At 43.6% G+C, this 18,480-nt stretch overlaps 1 protein-coding gene across 4 annotated transcripts in view; it reads right to left on the minus strand.

Annotated features, from left to right (window-relative positions):
* FAM234A (family with sequence similarity 234 member A) overlaps positions 1-18,480 on the minus strand; it is a 197,229-nt gene that overhangs the window by 84,598 nt on the left and 94,151 nt on the right. For all 4 annotated transcript variants that reach the window (XM_075830027.1, XM_075830026.1, XM_075830025.1 and 1 more), the window contains exons 7-8: positions 10,319-10,463; positions 139-279 (exon numbers count right to left, since the gene is read on the minus strand). In XM_075830027.1, coding sequence (XP_075686142.1) covers positions 139-279; positions 10,319-10,463 — 286 coding nt within the window. The remainder of the gene's footprint in view (positions 1-138; positions 280-10,318; positions 10,464-18,480) is intronic.

Raw genomic sequence — 18,480 nt, forward strand, 5'->3', positions numbered from 1 at the left:
CTGTGCAACATTGTATTCCAGGGGTCCAAGAGGTCATACCCCGACCGATGAAACATTGATGGCCCATCAATGTTTTCTGAAAATTTTGCAAACAAATTTTCTCTGATGAAAAAATAATAAATAAAAACAAAGTCTAACCTTAAAATATTGGTTGTATTCACAGACCAAAGCGTTTGAAACTTTTGACCATCCAGCAATTCTGAAACTTCAGATTTGACAACTAAAATGTTGTTATAGTATCTTCCAGGAATATTTAATACGTAAAGGATTTTACCAGAGCTGTAATAGAGGACAACAAACAAGATGCATAAGTACATAGGATAAAGAGAAACTACAGAGAAAAACTCTAAAAATTATGTAGCTCTAATACATGTTGTGACAGTGGAAACATTTGGCACACTGGCAGCACTACATGCTATCCATAACCAATAGGTAAGGCCCCATGCACATCAAAAACCTCTGTTTTTGCGGACCGCAATTGCGATCCGCGAAAACTGACCCATTCACTTCCATTGAAGGCAGACACCTTACCGTATCGCTATGGATGGGTGTGCGTGCCGTAGAAATGGTCAGAAAATTATGGAACATGTCTGTTCTTTTGCATTTTGCGGCCCGTGCTCCCATACTTTGTAAATGCGGATGGCAGATTGCGGGACGTGATTACGGGTACGGCCGTGTGCATGGGGCCTAAGTAAAGTACTGTTTCACTACTGTTCATTACCACTCAGGTTTGGAGCTACTACTTTATGTATTATAATGAGATTGGGGAGAAGGCAGGGATCAGGTTCAGAGGGAGAACTGTGCTGTTATGCAGTTCCTTATGTTGCATCCACAAAGCATTTTTGGGGTGTGCTTTAAAAAGTTGCACCCCATCCAAATTCTAGCATTTGATTATACTACACCAACTATATTCCCCATCACTGCCCTGCAGGATCTACCAGCAGAGTTACGACATAGAATACAACAGAATTCTGCATCTGAATTACTGGCAGTGATGGTAATATCAAGATTTGATTAGATGGATGTATTATCAGTGCCAATATCCAATATGGCTGCAGCCGATTCATGTGTGTAGTGAGGGGCCGTTCATAACGTTGCTCGCGGCATATTGTGGGATTGGGTGCTGTGCTTCTGCACAATGCAGACTTCCGAACGCCGTGATCGTCGCTACTGAGGTGCCGCCTCGCCACTCGCATGCGCCAAAAAGCATCCTTATAGTGAGTAAACAGGGTCCAATTAGAATTCACCTGTTCTGCTGACCATTTAAACCTCCAAGACACATTGATCCAGTACCCCCTGACGAAGCCAACTGCGAAACATGTGTTGGGGTGTTGGACAGTGTACAGGCAGTTACTATGGCATATAGTGGGTGAGGTTCTATTTCATGTATGGTCTGATTCTAGACATTGATTACTTAAGACATTGATTGCTTGACACCTTGGCTCTATGTAGAGTAATTTATGTGCATATATTGGATACATACACGCGGGGTATGATATGATCTTTAACGACTTGAACCTTTGTCACCTCCATGTATAGGACATGGTAATACACTGTCCTTTTGTTGTACTATTTTATGTACTTTGTGTTTTTATGGGTGCTTTTAAATAGTGTGTACAACTATTTTTGTCTTAATAAAGAATTTTTGTACTTTTTTGCTATATTGGATTGATGTTTTTTATTATAGTATTAAGGGAAGATTTATCGGTTTATTATAAAGCGTGGGTTCCCATGTGCTGTGATTATGGCATAATTGAATTACCTTATACAATTTTGTTTTAAAAAAAATTTCTCCATAACTACAGTCTGTATTCTCACTATGCTCTTCTGACAGACATTGCTTTAATAATAATAATATTTATTTATATAGCACCAACATATTACGCAGCATCTTACAATTTAGAGGGAACAAACAGACTGTTAAGGATCTGCCAGGCACAGCTTCTGTATCCACGCCCATAGGTAATCAGTCTGCACCTGCTTCTATGTCTGTGAGACTGACTCCATCTTCCACCACTCAGGATGGCAGGCTTAGGAGTGGGAGAGCCTATCACAGCCTGGCCAGACGGAGCTAGCTCCCGCCCTCTGTCTATTTATATCTGCCTTTCCTGTTCCTCCTTGCTTGTGATTCTTCTCGTTTTATTTCCTGGCCCTGCTGCAGCTTCTTGAACCATTTGACCCTGCTTCATATTGACCCTGGCTTACTGACTATTCTCCTGCTCTGCGTTTGGTACCTCGTACACTCCTGGTTTGACTCGGCTTGTTCACTACTCTCCTGCTCTGTGTTTGGTACCTCGTACACTCCTGGTTTGACTCGGCTCGTTCACCACTCTTGTTGCTCACGGTGTTGCCGTGGGCAACTGCCCCTTTTCCCTTGCTTCTGTGTACCCTTGTCTGTTTGTCTGTCGTGCACTTATTGAGCGTAGGGACCGTCGCCCAGTTGTACCCCGTCGCCTAGGGCGGGTCGTTGCAAGTAGGCAGGGACTGAGTGGCGGGTAGATTAGGGCTTACTTGTCTGTTTCCTTACCCCCATCACTACACAGACATTACATAGTGACAAAGCTAATTTACAATTCAGACAGGATGATTGAGGACCCTGCTCGCAAGAGTTTACAAATCTATGAGGAAATAAGGGAGACACAAAGTGTAAAAGTGTTTGTTCAGTACAATGGTCCAGCCATCTTTTATACACATGGCGTAGTACACATAAAGCTGCATGAGCCGGTCACCAGCCAGTATCCGTGTATGATGGACATGAAATGCAGTACGGTGCAAGGAGTGTAAGGGAATCTTATTCTGATGACTAATGCGGCCAAGGAAAGAAATCAGATTAGGGAATGTTATAGGACTGTCTAAAAAGATGTGTTTTCAGGGCACGTTTAAAGCTGTGGATATTGGGAATTAATCTGATTGTCTGTGGTAGCGCATTCCAGAGGACTGGTGCAGCACGAGAAAAATCTTGGAGACGGGAGTGGAAGGTTCGGATTATGGAGGATTTTAATCTAAGGTCATTGGCAGAATGTAGAGCCCAAGTAGGGTGGTAGACAGAGATGAGGGAGGAGATGTAAGGAGGTGCAGCACTGTGGAGAGCTTTGTGGGTGAGAGTAATAAGTTTGACTTTAATTCTGAAGGGGATGGGCAACCAGTGCAATGACTGGCAGAGGGTAGAGTTATAGCGGTTGGTCAGAAAGATGAGCCTGGCTGCTGCATTCAGGATAGATTGGAGAGGGGAGAGTTTAGTGAGGGGGAAGACCAACTAGTAATGAGTTACAGTAGTCAAGACGAGAGTGAATCAGAGCAACAATGAGAGTTTTGGCTGTTTCCACAGTAAGAAAAGGGCGGATTCTTGAGAGGTTTTTGAGGTGAAAATGACAGGAGCGTGTAAGTGATTGAATGTGAGAAATAAAGGTAAGATAAAGGTAAGATCGGAGACAGCGGGCGTGCTGCCTAGGAATTATGGTAGTGCCACACACTGAGATGGTGACATCAGGTTTAGGTAGGTTAGTAGACGGTGGGAACACAAGGAGCTCAGTTTTAGAAAGATTCAGTTTCAGATAGAGAGAGGACATGATGTTAGAGACAGCGGATAATCACTGGTGTTTTGTATTAGAGCAGATGTGATGTCATGGGAAGAGGCATATAATTGGGTGTCATCAGCGTAGAGATGGTACTGGAAGCCAAATCTGCTGATAGTTTGTCCAATAGGGGCTGCGTAGAGAGAAAAGAGGAGCGGACCTAGGACTGATCCCTGAGGAACCCCGGATAGCAAGTGGAAGAGGAGAAGTAGTAGAACCAGCAAATGACACACTGAACGAGCGGTCAGAGAGATAGGGTATGTGCACACACATTAATTACGTCCGTAATTGACGGACGTATTTCGGCCGCAAGTCCCGGACCGAACTCAGTGCAGGGAGCCGGGCTCCTAGCATCATACTTCTGTACGATGCTAGGAGTCCCTGCCTCGCTGCCGGACAACTGTCCCGTACTGAAAACATGATTACAGTACGGGACAGTTGTCCTGCAGCGAGGCAGGGACTCCTAGCATCGTACATAAGTATGATGCTAGGAGCCCGGCTCCCTGCACTATGTTCGGTCCGGTACTTGCGGCCGAAATACGTCCGTCAATTACGGACGTAATTAGTGTGTGTGCACATACCCATAGGAGGAAAACCAAGAGAGAGCAGTGTCTTTAACCCCTTCCCCCCCGCTTGCATTCTGGGCCCTAATGACAAAGCCATTTTTTTCATTTTCACATTCGAAGAGATATAACTTTTTTTTATTTTTGCGTCGGCATAGCTGTATAAGGTCTTGTTTTTTGTAAGACAAGTTGTATTTTTTAATAGCACCATTTTGGGGTACATATCATTTATTCATTAACTTTTATTAACTTTTTTTTGGGGGGGATAGAAGAAAACCTGAAATTTCACCACTTTTTTTGCGCCCTAAATCTACGTCGTTTACCGTGTGGAATACATAACACAATAACTTTATTCAACGGGTTGTTACGATTGCAAAGATACCAAATTTGTATCGATTTTGTATGTTTTACTACTTACACAGTAAAAATACTTTTTTTTTCAAAATTATTTGTTCTTGCGTCTCCATATTTGAAGAGCCATAACTATTTTATTGTTCTGCCGATGCAGTTGTATGAAGGCTTTTTTTTGTGGGACGACTTGTAGTTTTTATTGGTACCATTTGAGAGTAGATTCGACTTTTTGATCACATTTTATCAAATTTTTTTAAAGTCAGGATTAACAGAAAACAGCAATTTTTTCATTGTTTTTTTATTTTATTTTTTACAGCGTTTACCGTGCGGGTTAAATAATGTAACAGCTTTATAGTCTGGGTCGTTACGGACGCGGCGATACCAAATATGTGTAACTTTTTTTTACTTTATTTTGTCTTTTTAATAGTAAAGCAGTTTGTAAGGGGAAAAAGTGGGTTTTTCATTTTTTTTTCTAATTTTTTTAATTAACTTTATTAAACTTTTTTTTTACTTTTTTACTAGTCCCACTAGGGGACTTTAATATGCGATTCTCCGATCGCTTTTATAATACACTGCAATACTTTTGTATTGCAGTGTATTACTGCCTGTCGATTTAAAACTCACAGGCATCTGCTAGGTCATGCCTCCGGCATGACCTAGCAGGCATTCACTACAGGCAGACCTGGGGGCCTTTATTAGGCCCCCGGCTGCCATCGGAGACACAGACACTCGGTGATCTTATCGCCGGGTGTCGGTGGGGGAGAGAGGGAGCTCCCTCCCTCTCTCCAAAACCACTCAGATGCGGTGCACGCTGTTGAGCAGGGATGCCCCCAGCCCTCAGCTACCTCTGGCAGCTGAGTGCAGGGAGATTTGACAGCTCCCTGCTCTGTTTATTTATTCTAATGCAGCGACGTGGAATGGCGGTGCTGTAGAATAAAGCCCACTAATGACCGCCGTGAAAAGGCTTATCGGCGGTCATTAAGGTGTTAAAGGGAATGTGTTGCTAGAATTTTTTTTCAGTTGACCAACGTTTATATAACTAATTACACATTGTTTTAATATTTTTATTTTTTCATAAGTCCGAAAATATTATAAATTAGATTCTAAAATGATATTTCCATATGCTGGCCACTAGAGGGAGCAGTTCCCAAAATTGCAGCATGGTCAGTGTGGTAAAGCAAACTCATTGACTTCTGCTGCAAATTTGGGGTGGACACACTCTCCTGTAGTGTCCTCACTCAATCTCCCTCCCTTCTTCCGGCTAGTGACGGACAGGGGAGGGGTTTGAATGTCTTCAAACCGCCTACACTGTGCACCGCCATTTTCTGAGCAACTGCACAGTGGTAGTGTTCATACACCTCCAGAAATTACCTGCTGCTGTCTCTGTTGCCTCCGCTCTTCTTACCAAGCTCCTGCCACCTACGCTACTCTTCCTTGCGTCTCCGCTTCGTTGTAGCTATTGCCGGAAGCCGCGGCAGGAAGTCGTCATGTTACTGTCCAGCAGTGGCTTCCGTTCCAAAATGAAATGGCGCCGGATTTCTCTCTAGGAACGAGCTTCATTGTGTTACTGGTATGAACTGCGCATGACCGAGCATGCGCAGTTCACACACAGATGGCGCACGCTTCGGAGAATGGAACGGCTCCCGTTCGCATTCTCTATGGCATTGTATGTGCCGTATAGCATCTTAGTATGTGTTGTTAATCGACACATACACAGATGAAGAAAAAAATGTCAGCCCCCATAGAGAACTAAAAGTATGAATAAATAAAAAAGTTTAAAGTGATCACATAAATAAAATATTTTTTAGTTTACATTATATAAAAAGCAATAAAATTACAAAATAATAATAAAAAAAAATTACACCTTTCCTTTAAGGCCAATAGAGTGGAGCATTTTAAGTAGGAGTTGGTTGTCTACAGTGTCAAAGGCTACAGAGAGATCCAGAGGAATCAGGAGAGAGTATTTACCGTCCGATTTAGCTGCCAAGAGATAATTTGAAACTTTAGAAAGGGCAGTCTTTGTGGAGAGTAGAGTGCGGAAACGATTGTAAGTCATCTACAGGGTGGGCCATTTTTATGGATACACCTAAATAAAATGGGAATGGTTGGTGATATTAACTTCCTGTTTGTGGCACATTAGTATATGGGAGGGGGGAAACTTTTCAAGCTGGGTGTTGACCGTGGCGGCCATTTTGAAGTCGGAAATTTTGTATCCAACTTTAGGTTTTTCAATGGGAAGAGGGTCATGTGACACATCAAACTTATCGAGAATTTCACAAGAAAAACAATGGTGTGCTTGGTTTTAACGTTACTTTATTCTTTCAATAGTTATTTACAAGTTTCTGACCACTTATAAAATGTGTTCAAAGTGCTGCCCATTGTGTTGGATTGTCAATGCAACCCTCTTCTCCCACTCTTCACACACTGATAGCAACACCGCAGAAGAAATGCCTCCCGATCTGACCCCCTTAGACTTTTATCTTTGGGGTCATCTGAAGGCAATTGTCTATGCTGTGAAGATACGAGATGTGCAGCAACTGAAACTACGGATACTGGAAGCCTATGCTAGCATTTCTTCTGTGGTGTTGCTATCAGTGTGTTAAGAGTGGGAGAAGAGGGTTGCATTGACAATCCAACACAATGGGCAGCACTTTGAACACATTTTATAAGTGGTCAGAAACTTGTAAATAACTCATGAAAGAATAAAGTAACGTTAAAACCAAGCACACCATTGTTTTTCTTGTGAAATTCTCGATAAGTTTGATATGTCACATGACCCTCTCCCCATTGAAAAAACTAAAGATGGATACAAAATGGCCGACTTCAAAATGGCCGCCATGGTCAACACCCAGCTTGAAAAGTTTCCCCCCTTCCATATACTAATGTGCCACAAACAGGAAGTTAATATCACCAACCATTCCCATTTTATTTAGGTGTATCCATATAAATGGCCCACCCTGTAGATTGGAGTTAGCAAAGAGATAGCGGATAAGGCGAGAGTAGACCAAGCGTTTCAGGAGTTTGGAGATGAAGGGCAGATTAGAGACTGGTCAGTAGATAGCATCGCTGGATGGGTCAAGTATTGTTTTTTTCAGTAATGGGTTTATAATGGCATGTTTAAAAGAGGAGGGTAAGATACCAGAAGAAAGAGAGAGGTTAAATATTTTAGTCAGGTGACTAGTGACAGCTGGGGAGAGGGACTGGAGGAGGTGTGAGTGGATAGGATCACTAGGGCAAGTAGTGGGACGAGAAGAAGAAAGGAGCTTAGTGTCTTCTTTTGTTGTTATTGGGTCAAATGCTGAAAGTGAAGAAGAGGGAGTGCGGGAGGGAAGGGGATCGATGTTACTAGGGGACTGGGAGATAATATCATGCCGGATGTTGTCAATCTTAACTTTAAAATAAGTGGCCAGGTCTTCAGCACTTAGATCTGTGATTGGCGTCTGCACTTTAAGACTAAGGAGGGAGTGAAAAGTATCAAAGAGGCGTTTTGGATTATTAGATAGTGAGAGATATGAAATAGATAGATATGAAATAGATAGATATGAAATAGATAGATATGAAATTAGATAGTGAGAGATATGAAATAGACTTGTTTGGCTTTGTGAAGGGCAGAGTTGTAAGTTTTGAGCATAAATTTGTATTGGAGGAAATCTGCAGTCAAATGTGATTTTCTCCACAGACGTTCGGCACATCTCGAGCACCACTGAAGGAAGGGGGATTGAGGAGTTTGCCAGGGTTGTCGTCGTCTTTGTCGGGTGGTTTGGAGTGTAGGGGGGGCTGCTTCTGCCAATGCATTTTTGAGTGTGTTATTGTAATGTTTGGTGACCAGATTGGGAAAGGAGAGGGAAGAGATAGGGGACAATGATGACTGTAGACTGTCTATGAGTTGCTGAGCGTTAATGGCATGTAGATTTCTGTATGTCTGATACGTAGTCTTTGATGCCATCAACACAGACAGAATACAAACTGCCATAAAAATACCTGTGCTTTTAGGTGCCTGCAGAGAAGTGGCGGAGACTTAGAAACCGGAAAACTGCACGTTTGTTCTCAGATCTTTCCACTATTAAATGAATACTATAAAAAGGGCCATTTTACACAGGTCAATTATCGGGCAAACGAGTGTTCATACGAACGCGCTTTCCTGATCATTGCCCTGTGAAAACAAGGAAACGATCAGCCAATGAACAAGCAAACGCTTGTTCATCGGTTGATTGTATCGTTTATGCAGCATAAAAACATTAGTGTTGTCGCCACGTCTACATGTGGGAAGATGTGCTGCTGACAGGATGGAAATTTATGGGGACGAGCGAATTTAATAGCAATCGCACGTCCCCATGGATTACTCCTTGTGAAAGGAGCAAACAAGCGCTAATCAATGCGCTGTCTCGTTGATCGATGCTTGTTTAGACGGTCCATGTCAGGCCGTGTAAGGGGACTCTAAGGAATAACTCATAAAACAATTTTCTCAAATAATATTTACAGAGTTCTATGTGACTAACAATAGTTCACTTCATACTTTGCTATTAAATCGTGTTTTTTGCTGTCATTTTTTCAAAAATTGTTGCCAAAATGCAACAACTCAACCGCAACGTGTGAAAACAGCCTAAACAACTTTGAAATTTACACTGTTTGCAAATTCCATTTACACGAGCAAATAATTTGTAATATTCCAATGCTAAGGATCAATTGCCAATAACTGGCCTCAGTGGGAACCTGGCACAGGATCACTGAGGCAAGTGATTGGCTGCAATGATCATGGGTATACGGGAACGTCATTCCTGCAGCCATGTCAACATAAAGCTGTGGAGAGGGCCGGAGAAGCTATGCTGGAACGTTTGGGGATCTGTCTGGTGAGTAATGCTCTTTTTTAATTTTTTTTATTGGATGCCCCCATGGAAAACTCAGAAAACTCCTTTAATGTGAATAGGTGTAGTGGCTGAAAGACTAGCGATAAAACACTCGATTGTAAAAATAATTATTTATAAAAACATAGCAATTTTTGGTCTATTGCACACTGTGGTATGTAAATAAGAATCGTTTGATTAATAGCAGATATGTGACTTTTTAACGATTATTAAGATAACGTTGCAATTTGTTCACTTACAGCAATCGTATAAAAGATCGCTACTTCAAATATGTGCTTGTGTAACTCTACACATGCTCATCCATAGAGTAAGCTGTATGGACCAATTTGTGTGTACAGCAAATAATTTTTGGTAATATGAAAGCTATAGCTAATTCGATGGAATCACTATGAATTTAGGCTCCAAAATACAAAAAACCCTTTAAAAGGGGTTCTCTGGGCATTTTTTTTATTCAAGGCCTATCCTTAGGATAGGTCTTCACTTTCAGATCGTTGGGTGTCCAACTCCCTGCACTCCCACCGATCATCTGATGGATGGGGCTACCGCGTTAGTCGCCGCTGCCCTTTCCCAGTTTACAGGCACATCAGTGAAACACTCCAGTAGCGGCTGTGCCTTGGATTGCAGTTCCGGTCCCATTCAAGTCAATACGACTGAGATGCAATCCGAGGCACAGCTACTATGGATGTGTACGGCACTGTGCCTTGTAAACATTGAAGAGGAAGTGGTGACTAACGCCACGTCCCCTTCAGTCAACTGATCGGCGGGAGTGCCGGCCCTCATCGATCTAAAATGGATGACCGAACCATAAGAATAGGCCATCAATACAAAATGCCCATAAAACCCCTTTAACGTAGCTTCAAATCACACATTTCACACTTTAAAAAAAACAGGGAGCTTATGCTTTTTGTCTTTTGTAATATTTCCACTGTTTCTTTGACTTTGCAATATAATTTTTTTATATTACCTAAAATAAGCTACTATGGGAATATATCCTGCAGAAATATTCTTTTGTGCCTCCCAGGCAGGATCCTGCAAGGTGGACTGTCTTGCTTCAGCTCCTGAAGTGTGAGAACACAGGTCGCTAACAGAATATGCATCAATGGAGCTACCTGTTGGAGGAGGGTGAAGCTTGTTACCATGTCAGTCTTGCCATTCTATCTTCAATTCAAACGATTTAGTAATTCATAACAAACTGTATATCGGTTATTTCACATACTTTAATTTTTTTATATATTTTTTAAATTGTAATTTTTTTTTTACATAAATTTTGGTCTAATATACTTTAAAGCAGGGGTCTCAAGCATGCGGCCCGCGGTCCGCTTGCAGCCCCTGAGGCTGTCATCTGCAGCCCATGGGACACGGAGCCGCTAGTATAGGCTCTGCTCCGGGAATCTGTGGACAGTGTTGTCAGGGTGTCCCCCCCAGAGCGGAGTCCCGGCCAGAGCGCTAGCATAGGCTCTGCTCCAGGACTCCGTGGAATCCCCTGACATCGCTGTCCACATATGGAAACGCAATGTCAGGGTCTTCCGCAGAGCGTAGTCCCAGGCAGAGCGCTAGTATAGACTCTGTTCCGAGACTCTGTGGAATTCCCTGACATTGCTGTCCATATAAGGACAGTGTTGTCAGGGTATTCTCCAGAGCAGAGTCCCGGGCAGAGTGCTAGTATAGGCTCTGCTTCGGGACTCTGTGGAATCCCCTGACATCGCCGTCCATATATGGACATGCAATGTCAGGGTCTTCCCCAGAGCGGAGTCCCGGGCAGAGCGCTAGCATAGGCTCTGCTTCTGGACTCTGTGGAATTCCCGGACATCGCTGTTCATATATAGACAGTGTTGTCAGGGTCTCCTCCAGGGCAGAGAGCTAGTATAGGCTCTGCTCCGGGACTCTGTGGAATCCCCTAACATCGCTGTCCATATATGGACTCGCGATTTCTGGGGCTTCTCCAGAGCCGAAGTCCCGGGCAGAGCGCTAGTATAGGTTCTTCTCCGGGACTCTGTAGAATCCCTTGACATCGCTGTCCACATATGGACAGCAATGTCTAGGGCTTTTGCAGAGCTCGACAGTGATGTCAGGAGCACAGCTAGAGTCCCAGTAAGAGCGCTACTAGCGCTCTGCCCGGGACTCCAGCTCTGGGGTTGCCCCTGACATCACTATCCATATATGTTTTCAAACTGTTTTTATTGAGAATGTCACAGAGTCATTAAATACAGCATATCCCATACATTTTTACAAACTCAGTTTTACATTGTGGAAAAGGTACATTCCTTCAATCAATCCTTGAGCATGTATGTATTCATTCAGAGATACAATAGTGCCTAAATATTTGGTACATAGATATAAAAGGAATGAGATAATAACCAAAACATTAACATTAACCTGTCATATGGTATTAATTGTTGCATCTTTACATTCTTGCGGAACCACCTTGCTCCCCCACCTTACACCAGTATTCTATTCTTCGTCACATGTAAGGTAAATTTTTTCCTAATAAATTCCTCTGGGAGATCTGGCTCTATTCATGTAGGTCAACCAAGGTGACCAGATATGCAGAAATCTGGATCTATCTTGTCGTTCCCAGTACTTAAGTTCCTCAAACCTACGTATCTCCTGTACTTTCTTCACCCAATCTTCCAAATTAGGTGCCCTGGTAGATTTCCACAGTATAGGAATCAACAACTTAACCGCTGTTATTAAACTTGTCGCTAAATCATGTCTCTTGAGCGTAAAGGATCCTGATGATAACCATAAGAGAATCACATGTGGGGATACCGGAACTGATGTTAAGCATATCGAATTTATTTCAGCGATAACCCTTTGCCAAAATCCCTGTATCAATGGGAATTCCCACCATATATGTAGCAAAGTACCCTTATTGAGTGAACACCTCCAGCATGTATCTGGTATATCTGGGTTTATCATATGCAGCCACATCGGAGTTTTGTACCACCTAGTTATCAGTTTGTAAGAGTTTTCTCTAATTTTAATGCATTGCGAGAACCCGTGTGAACGCTTCAAGAAAATTCGTTGTTCTTCTTCCGTAAAAGTATATTGTAGGTCCTGTTCCCATTTAGTGATTAATTCAAGTTTATCTTCTTTCTCCCCTGATAATAGCCCGTCATATGATCTAGCCAGAGCACCTTTTTGGGATGTAGTTTGTTGTAATCTACTTTCAAACGGGGACAAATTTATATACTTGGCAAAACGGGTTTTGTACTTGTCACATACCGTGTGGAAATCTTGTTTCTGAATGAAATCTGATAGGAGAAGACCTGTAGTTCTAAGCAGTAGAGCTACTAAATCTTGGGACTCCGTCTTAAATAAGTCTGCCACTGTTATATTATCAAGGTGTCTCCAGAACGATATTACTGGCATTCTCTTTGTATCGACCAGATAGGGTAAAAGGCTCAAAGGCAGTAGCGGGTAATTGTCAGATAATAGAGACTCCCTTGCGTTAACCTCTTGCCACCCCCTTATCATGCCCTTCACTAGGATGCTAGAGCAAATCGAATTCGGAGAAAAGTATCTCAGGCCCCAAAGGAAAAGCTGATCTGACAATCTAAGCAATTCTCGTTCTAGTTCCACATATAGAGTGGATTGTGCTGTATCCATCAGAGATTGCCATCTATTTAATTGATTTGCCCTATAGTAGGTAGCTACATCCGGTACCCCCAAGCCTCCGAAATGCGGTTTCTGTATAAGTAACCTGTATTTAAGGCGTGGCTTAGCATTATTCCACAAGAAGGCCGAGAGCATCCTCCTAACTTTATCAAAAAATGTTCTAGGTAGCCATATCGGTAGTGCTTGTAACAGATATATAAGCTTAGGTACAATAAAGGTTTTTAAAAGATTTTTGCGACCCATCCATGATAGATATGGGACTTTAAGTTCTTTTAATTGTTTTTGTATAGACCTGAGTAACGGTATGTAATTGCAGTTATATAATTGTGCTGGATCTTTGGTAATCTGAACGCCTAGATATGTCAGATTATTATCAGGCCATTTAAATAAGGAATTAGCTTTAATGGTATTAATGACTGGGTCTGGAGTAGAAATATTTAAAATCTCTGATTTCCCAAAGTTTACTTTAAAGTTAGAAACTTCCCCGAATTCTCTGAACAGTCTCGTAAGGTGAGGAATCGAGGTCTCTGGATTGGAAGTCATTATTAATAAATCGTCGGCAAAGGCTGCTGTGGTATGTGTGTATGATCCCACTTTAATACCTTGTATTTGAGGGTCCTGTCTTATTCTTTGAATCAGAGTCTCCATAACCATAATGAACAAGGAAGGTGAAAGCGGACAACCTTGCCGTGTGCCATTATTGATGTTAAAAGGTCTGGAGAGGGTCCCATTAACTCTAATTCTCGCACTGGGATCTTTGTATAGTGAAAATATTGCTTGAATGAACAGTTGAGGTATCCCAAATTTCTTTAGAGTAGCATCTAGATAAGCCCAACTAACCCTATCAAAGGCTTTTTCTGCGTCCGTGCCCATGAGGACAAGAGGAACCCCCCGAAGCCTGGCATATTCTATCAGTCTCAGAACTCTGCAGGTGTTATCTTTACCTTGTCTTTCTCAAACAAAACCAGTTTGTTCTTTTCCTATAATTTTAGGAAGCAGTGGTCCCAATCTGGCAGCTAAAGCCTTGGCCCACCATTTTATGTCTGTATTCAAGAGGGAAATGGGTCTGTAACTACCACAGCATGTGGGGTCTTTCCCTTCTTTAGGTAAGATTGTGATGTGGGCTTCTAAGGACTGTTTTGGAAAATGCTCTCCTCCGAGCAAGGAATTACACAATTTAGTAAAGTGGGGAAGTAATGTGGTCCTAAATTTTTTATAATATCCCACCGTGAAACCGTCTGGGCCCGGGCTTTTCCCCGAAGGGATGGACATCAAAATTTTTTCCAGTTCCCCTTCCGTAAAGGGATCCATGAGAGCATCCAGATCAGCCCCCTCTATTTTGGGAATTTCAATAGTTTTAAGGAAGTTAGTTATCAATGAGGCCTTGTTGGGACCAGATTCTAACAAACTTGAAGTAGTCTGTAAATTATATAAATTATGGTAAAAGTCTTGAAATGCCTCTGCGATTTGAGCAGTGTCTGTAGCCACTCTCCCTGTCCCTAGTTTGATCTCTGGGATAAAAGTCCTTGTTTGTTGTTTGCGAATTAAGGCCGACATCATCTTATTCCCCCTGTCCCCATGGGCATATTGCTTATATTTTGATATTTGAAGGAGATGTGCCGATTTAACATTAAGTAGGTCTTTAACCTTTTCTCTAAGGTCAGTTAATTCCTTCAATGAGGAAATAGCTATTGTCTTTTTATGTACCCTCTCCAAAAAAGTAATCTGAGAGAAAAGGTCATTTAATACTGCATTTGTCTTTTTCTTCACATGCGTTCCAAGTGAAATAAGTTCACCCCTCATTACTGACTTATGTGCTTCCCATATAATCGGGTCTGAAATAGAATCTGATGTGTTGTGTTTAAAGTATTGAGATATATGGTTCTCTACATTCTGAGCATTAATCTTATCTGCAAGAAGAGTATCGTTCAATTTCCAACACCAATTGCCCTTGGGAATGCCCATCAAGCTGAGGGTCACTGATATTGGGGCGTGGTCAGTTAATAAAATGTGTCCTATGTCCGCTGATCTGACTAGCGACGTGTATTTCTGTGGCAGAAAAATGTAATCTAGTCTGTGGTACTTATTATGAGTAGATGAAAAATATGAATAATCTTTATCTAGTGGGTGTAGTAATCTCCAGATATCTGTTAAGTGTAGGGAATGTAGTACTTTATTCAGTTGCGCGAGCCTCTTGTATGATGTGTGCTGAGATCCCGTGGTATCTAGAATCGGGTTAAGCGGTAGATTCAAGTCTCCTCCCACCACCAGAATCCCCTCAGAAAAATCCCTCAAGACGTTCAAGGTACGGATAAGCCAGGAAGACTGCCCAGTATTGGGGGCGTATAAATTAGCAAAGGTATATACAGTATTACCAATTTTCCCCTTTATGAACAAATATCTACCTTCCAAATCTTCTATTTTTGTTAATAGCGAAAATGGTATACCCTTATGTATGGCTATGCTAACCCCTCGTGCAGCTGACCTGTATGGGCTGTGAAACCATAAATTAAAATCTCTGGAGGGAACATTAGGTACATGTGAACGTTTGAAATGTGTCTCTTGTATAAGGATTACTTGTGCCGCCTGCTTTTTCCACAATCTAACTACTTGGCTACGTTTCTGCGGGACATTGAGACCTCTCACGTTGTGAGACACAACCTTAAGTTCCGCCATATTACTCATATTTCCTCCGCATGATCTGTTCATACTACATGACATAACAAAAATAATATAATCGTGATCAACCATATTCCATAGTGGAATAAATTAATGACTTGGTAAATGAGTGAAATTCTATCAGCTACCAAAACCTGTAGCTTCACTCTATGATAAGGAAGATTGTCCTTATAAGAAAAGGCCAGGGGGGTCATTCTATATCGTATGAGATTGACCTCAAGACACAACAACCCTGACCCCTCCTGAGCGGCTTTTTATATATCTGTTATAAAACCAACAAGACACTTCAAGCACATATTCAGAGCCTGTTATCAACATGGGTGAGGACCTGATCACCAGCCACTATTCTCTGGGTTGAGGGTATACTTTTCTTCCCTGATGATGGGCATGTTCCAGACACCGCCGTCCAGGGACCAGCATCTTGTAAAAACGGAATTTTCGGCGGGTATGCCAACGGAAGCCATGAGGGAATATCCATAGGTTGCAGTCCGAGTATTTCCCAGGCCGCTTGTAGATCCTCAGGATTCCTGATCACGATGTGTTTATCCTGTTTATGTATCGCTACTCCAAAGGGATAAAGCCAACGAAACGGGATGTTATTAGACCTCAATTTATCCAACAGTGGCTTTAATATGCGACGTTTAGCAAGGGTTGAGGCAGCCAAATCTTGAAAAAGAAGAATAGAGGTTCCCTCATAGCAAACTCCATCCGAAGACCTTGCTTGTTTCAGAAGTGCAGCTGTATCCACGTAGCTGAGCAGGCCACAGATTACATCCCTAGGTGGATCTTGGGAGCATGGCTTAGCTCTCAATGCCCTGTGTATACGCTCAATTTGAATTGGCGCTGTTCTCTCTTCCCCCAAGATAGATACAAAAATCTCTCGAGCTGCTGTGCCTCATGAGAGATGGATTCTGGAAGGCCGCGAATCCTAATATTTTTGCGGCGGCTTCTATTCTCTTGGTCTTCCGCATGTAATAAAGCTGTGTTAATATGGTCATGCTGAACACACAGAGTCTCTTGTACAGCTTCTCCAAATTTGACCACCTCTGCATGATTTGTTTCTAGTGTGTCCACTCTGTCTCCTATATGTCTCAAGTCTGCCTTTATTTCAGCCAGGTCTTTTGCTAAGGGGCCAAGTGCTTTAAAAAGGACTCGTTTTATGAATCCCCTTGACACAGGGACATAATTGGACTCACCCCCAGCCTCCGACATCCGAGTCCTCTGTTGCCTCATGGCTGCATGCTGCTTCCGGCGCCATCTTGGATTTTCGCGCCGGGGAGCGCTCCATCGTTTTCTTTAGAAATCTGTCCAAGTCTGCTTGGTTTTTCCCCGGTTTCGGGGTGCCTGAAGGTTCCCTGCTCTTCTCCTTCCCGGTCCTCACCATTTTACTGTGTCTTGCTGTGCTGTGAGCTCAGGTCAGTCGGGTTGCTGCAGGAGCTCCGTTTCAAGCCACCTTCCCTGCTCGCGGTCAAGCTCCGCCCCCTCACTATCCATATATGGACACTGATGTCAGTGGCTTCCCCAGAGTTCCGGAGCAGAACCTATACTTCTGCTCCGCTCTGGGACCCCAGCTCTGGGGTTGCCCCTGACATCCCATTCCGGTCCAGGAGGATCCCCTGACGTCACTGTGTATGGACAGTGATGTCAGGGGCTCCTCCAGCAGAGGAATCCCTAGCCAAAGCATCGGCAACACTCTGGCTGGGGATTCCACTCCTAGAGAGAGTCCCAATGAAGCGAACTACTGGGGGTGTGTGGCATTATATACAAAGGGGACTGCGGCAGCATCTGCAGAGGGCACTGCGGAATCATCTGCAGAGGGCACTGCGGAATCATCTGCAGAGGGCACTGCGGAATCATCTGCAGAGGGCACTGCGGAATCATCTGCAGAGGGCACTGCGGAATCATCTGCAGAGGGCACTGCGGAATCATCTGCAGAGGACACTGTGGAATTATCTAGGGGTGTGTAGCATTATCTACAGAGGGCACTGCGGCCGCATCCACAGAGGTCACTGCGGCCGCATCAACAGAGGGCACTGCGGCCGCATCTACAGAGGGCACTGCGGCCGCATCTACAGAGGGCACTGCGGCCGCATCTACAGAGGGCACTGCGGCCGCATCTACAGAGGGCACTGCGGCCGCATCTACAGAGGGCACTGCGGAATTATCTACAGAGGGCACTGCGGAATTATCTACAGAGGGCACTGAGGAATTATCTACAGAGGGCACTGAGGAATTATCTACAGAGGGCACTGCGGAATTATCTACAGAGGGCACTGCGGAATTATCTACAGAGGGCACTGCGGAATTATCTACAGAGGGCACTGCGGAATTATCTACAGAGGGCACTGAGGAATTATCTACAGAGGGCACTGCGGAATTATCTACAGAGGGCACTGCGGAATTATCTACAGAGGGCACTGCGGCAGCATCTACAGAGGGCACTGCGGCAGCATCTACAGAGGGCACTGCGGCAGCATCTACAGAGGGCACTGCGGCAGCATCTACAGAGGGCACTGCGGCAGCATCTACAGAGGGCACTGCGGCAGCATCTACAGAGGGCACTGCGGCAGCATCTACAGAGGGCACTGCGGCAGCATCTACAGAGGGCACTGCGGCAGCATCTACAGAGGGCACTGCGGCAGCATCTACAGAGGGCACTGCGGCAGCATCTACAGAGGGCACTGCGGCAGCATCTACAGAGGGCACTGCGGCAGCATCTACAGAGGGCACTGCGGCAGCATCTACAGAGGGCACTGCGGCAGCATCTACAGAGGGCACTGCGGCAGCATCTACAGAGGGCACTGCGGCAGCATCTACAGAGGGCACTGC

The sequence above is a fragment of the Rhinoderma darwinii genome, chromosome 6, assembly GCF_050947455.1.
Source record: "Rhinoderma darwinii isolate aRhiDar2 chromosome 6, aRhiDar2.hap1, whole genome shotgun sequence".
Lineage (NCBI taxonomy): Eukaryota > Metazoa > Chordata > Amphibia > Anura > Rhinodermatidae > Rhinoderma > Rhinoderma darwinii.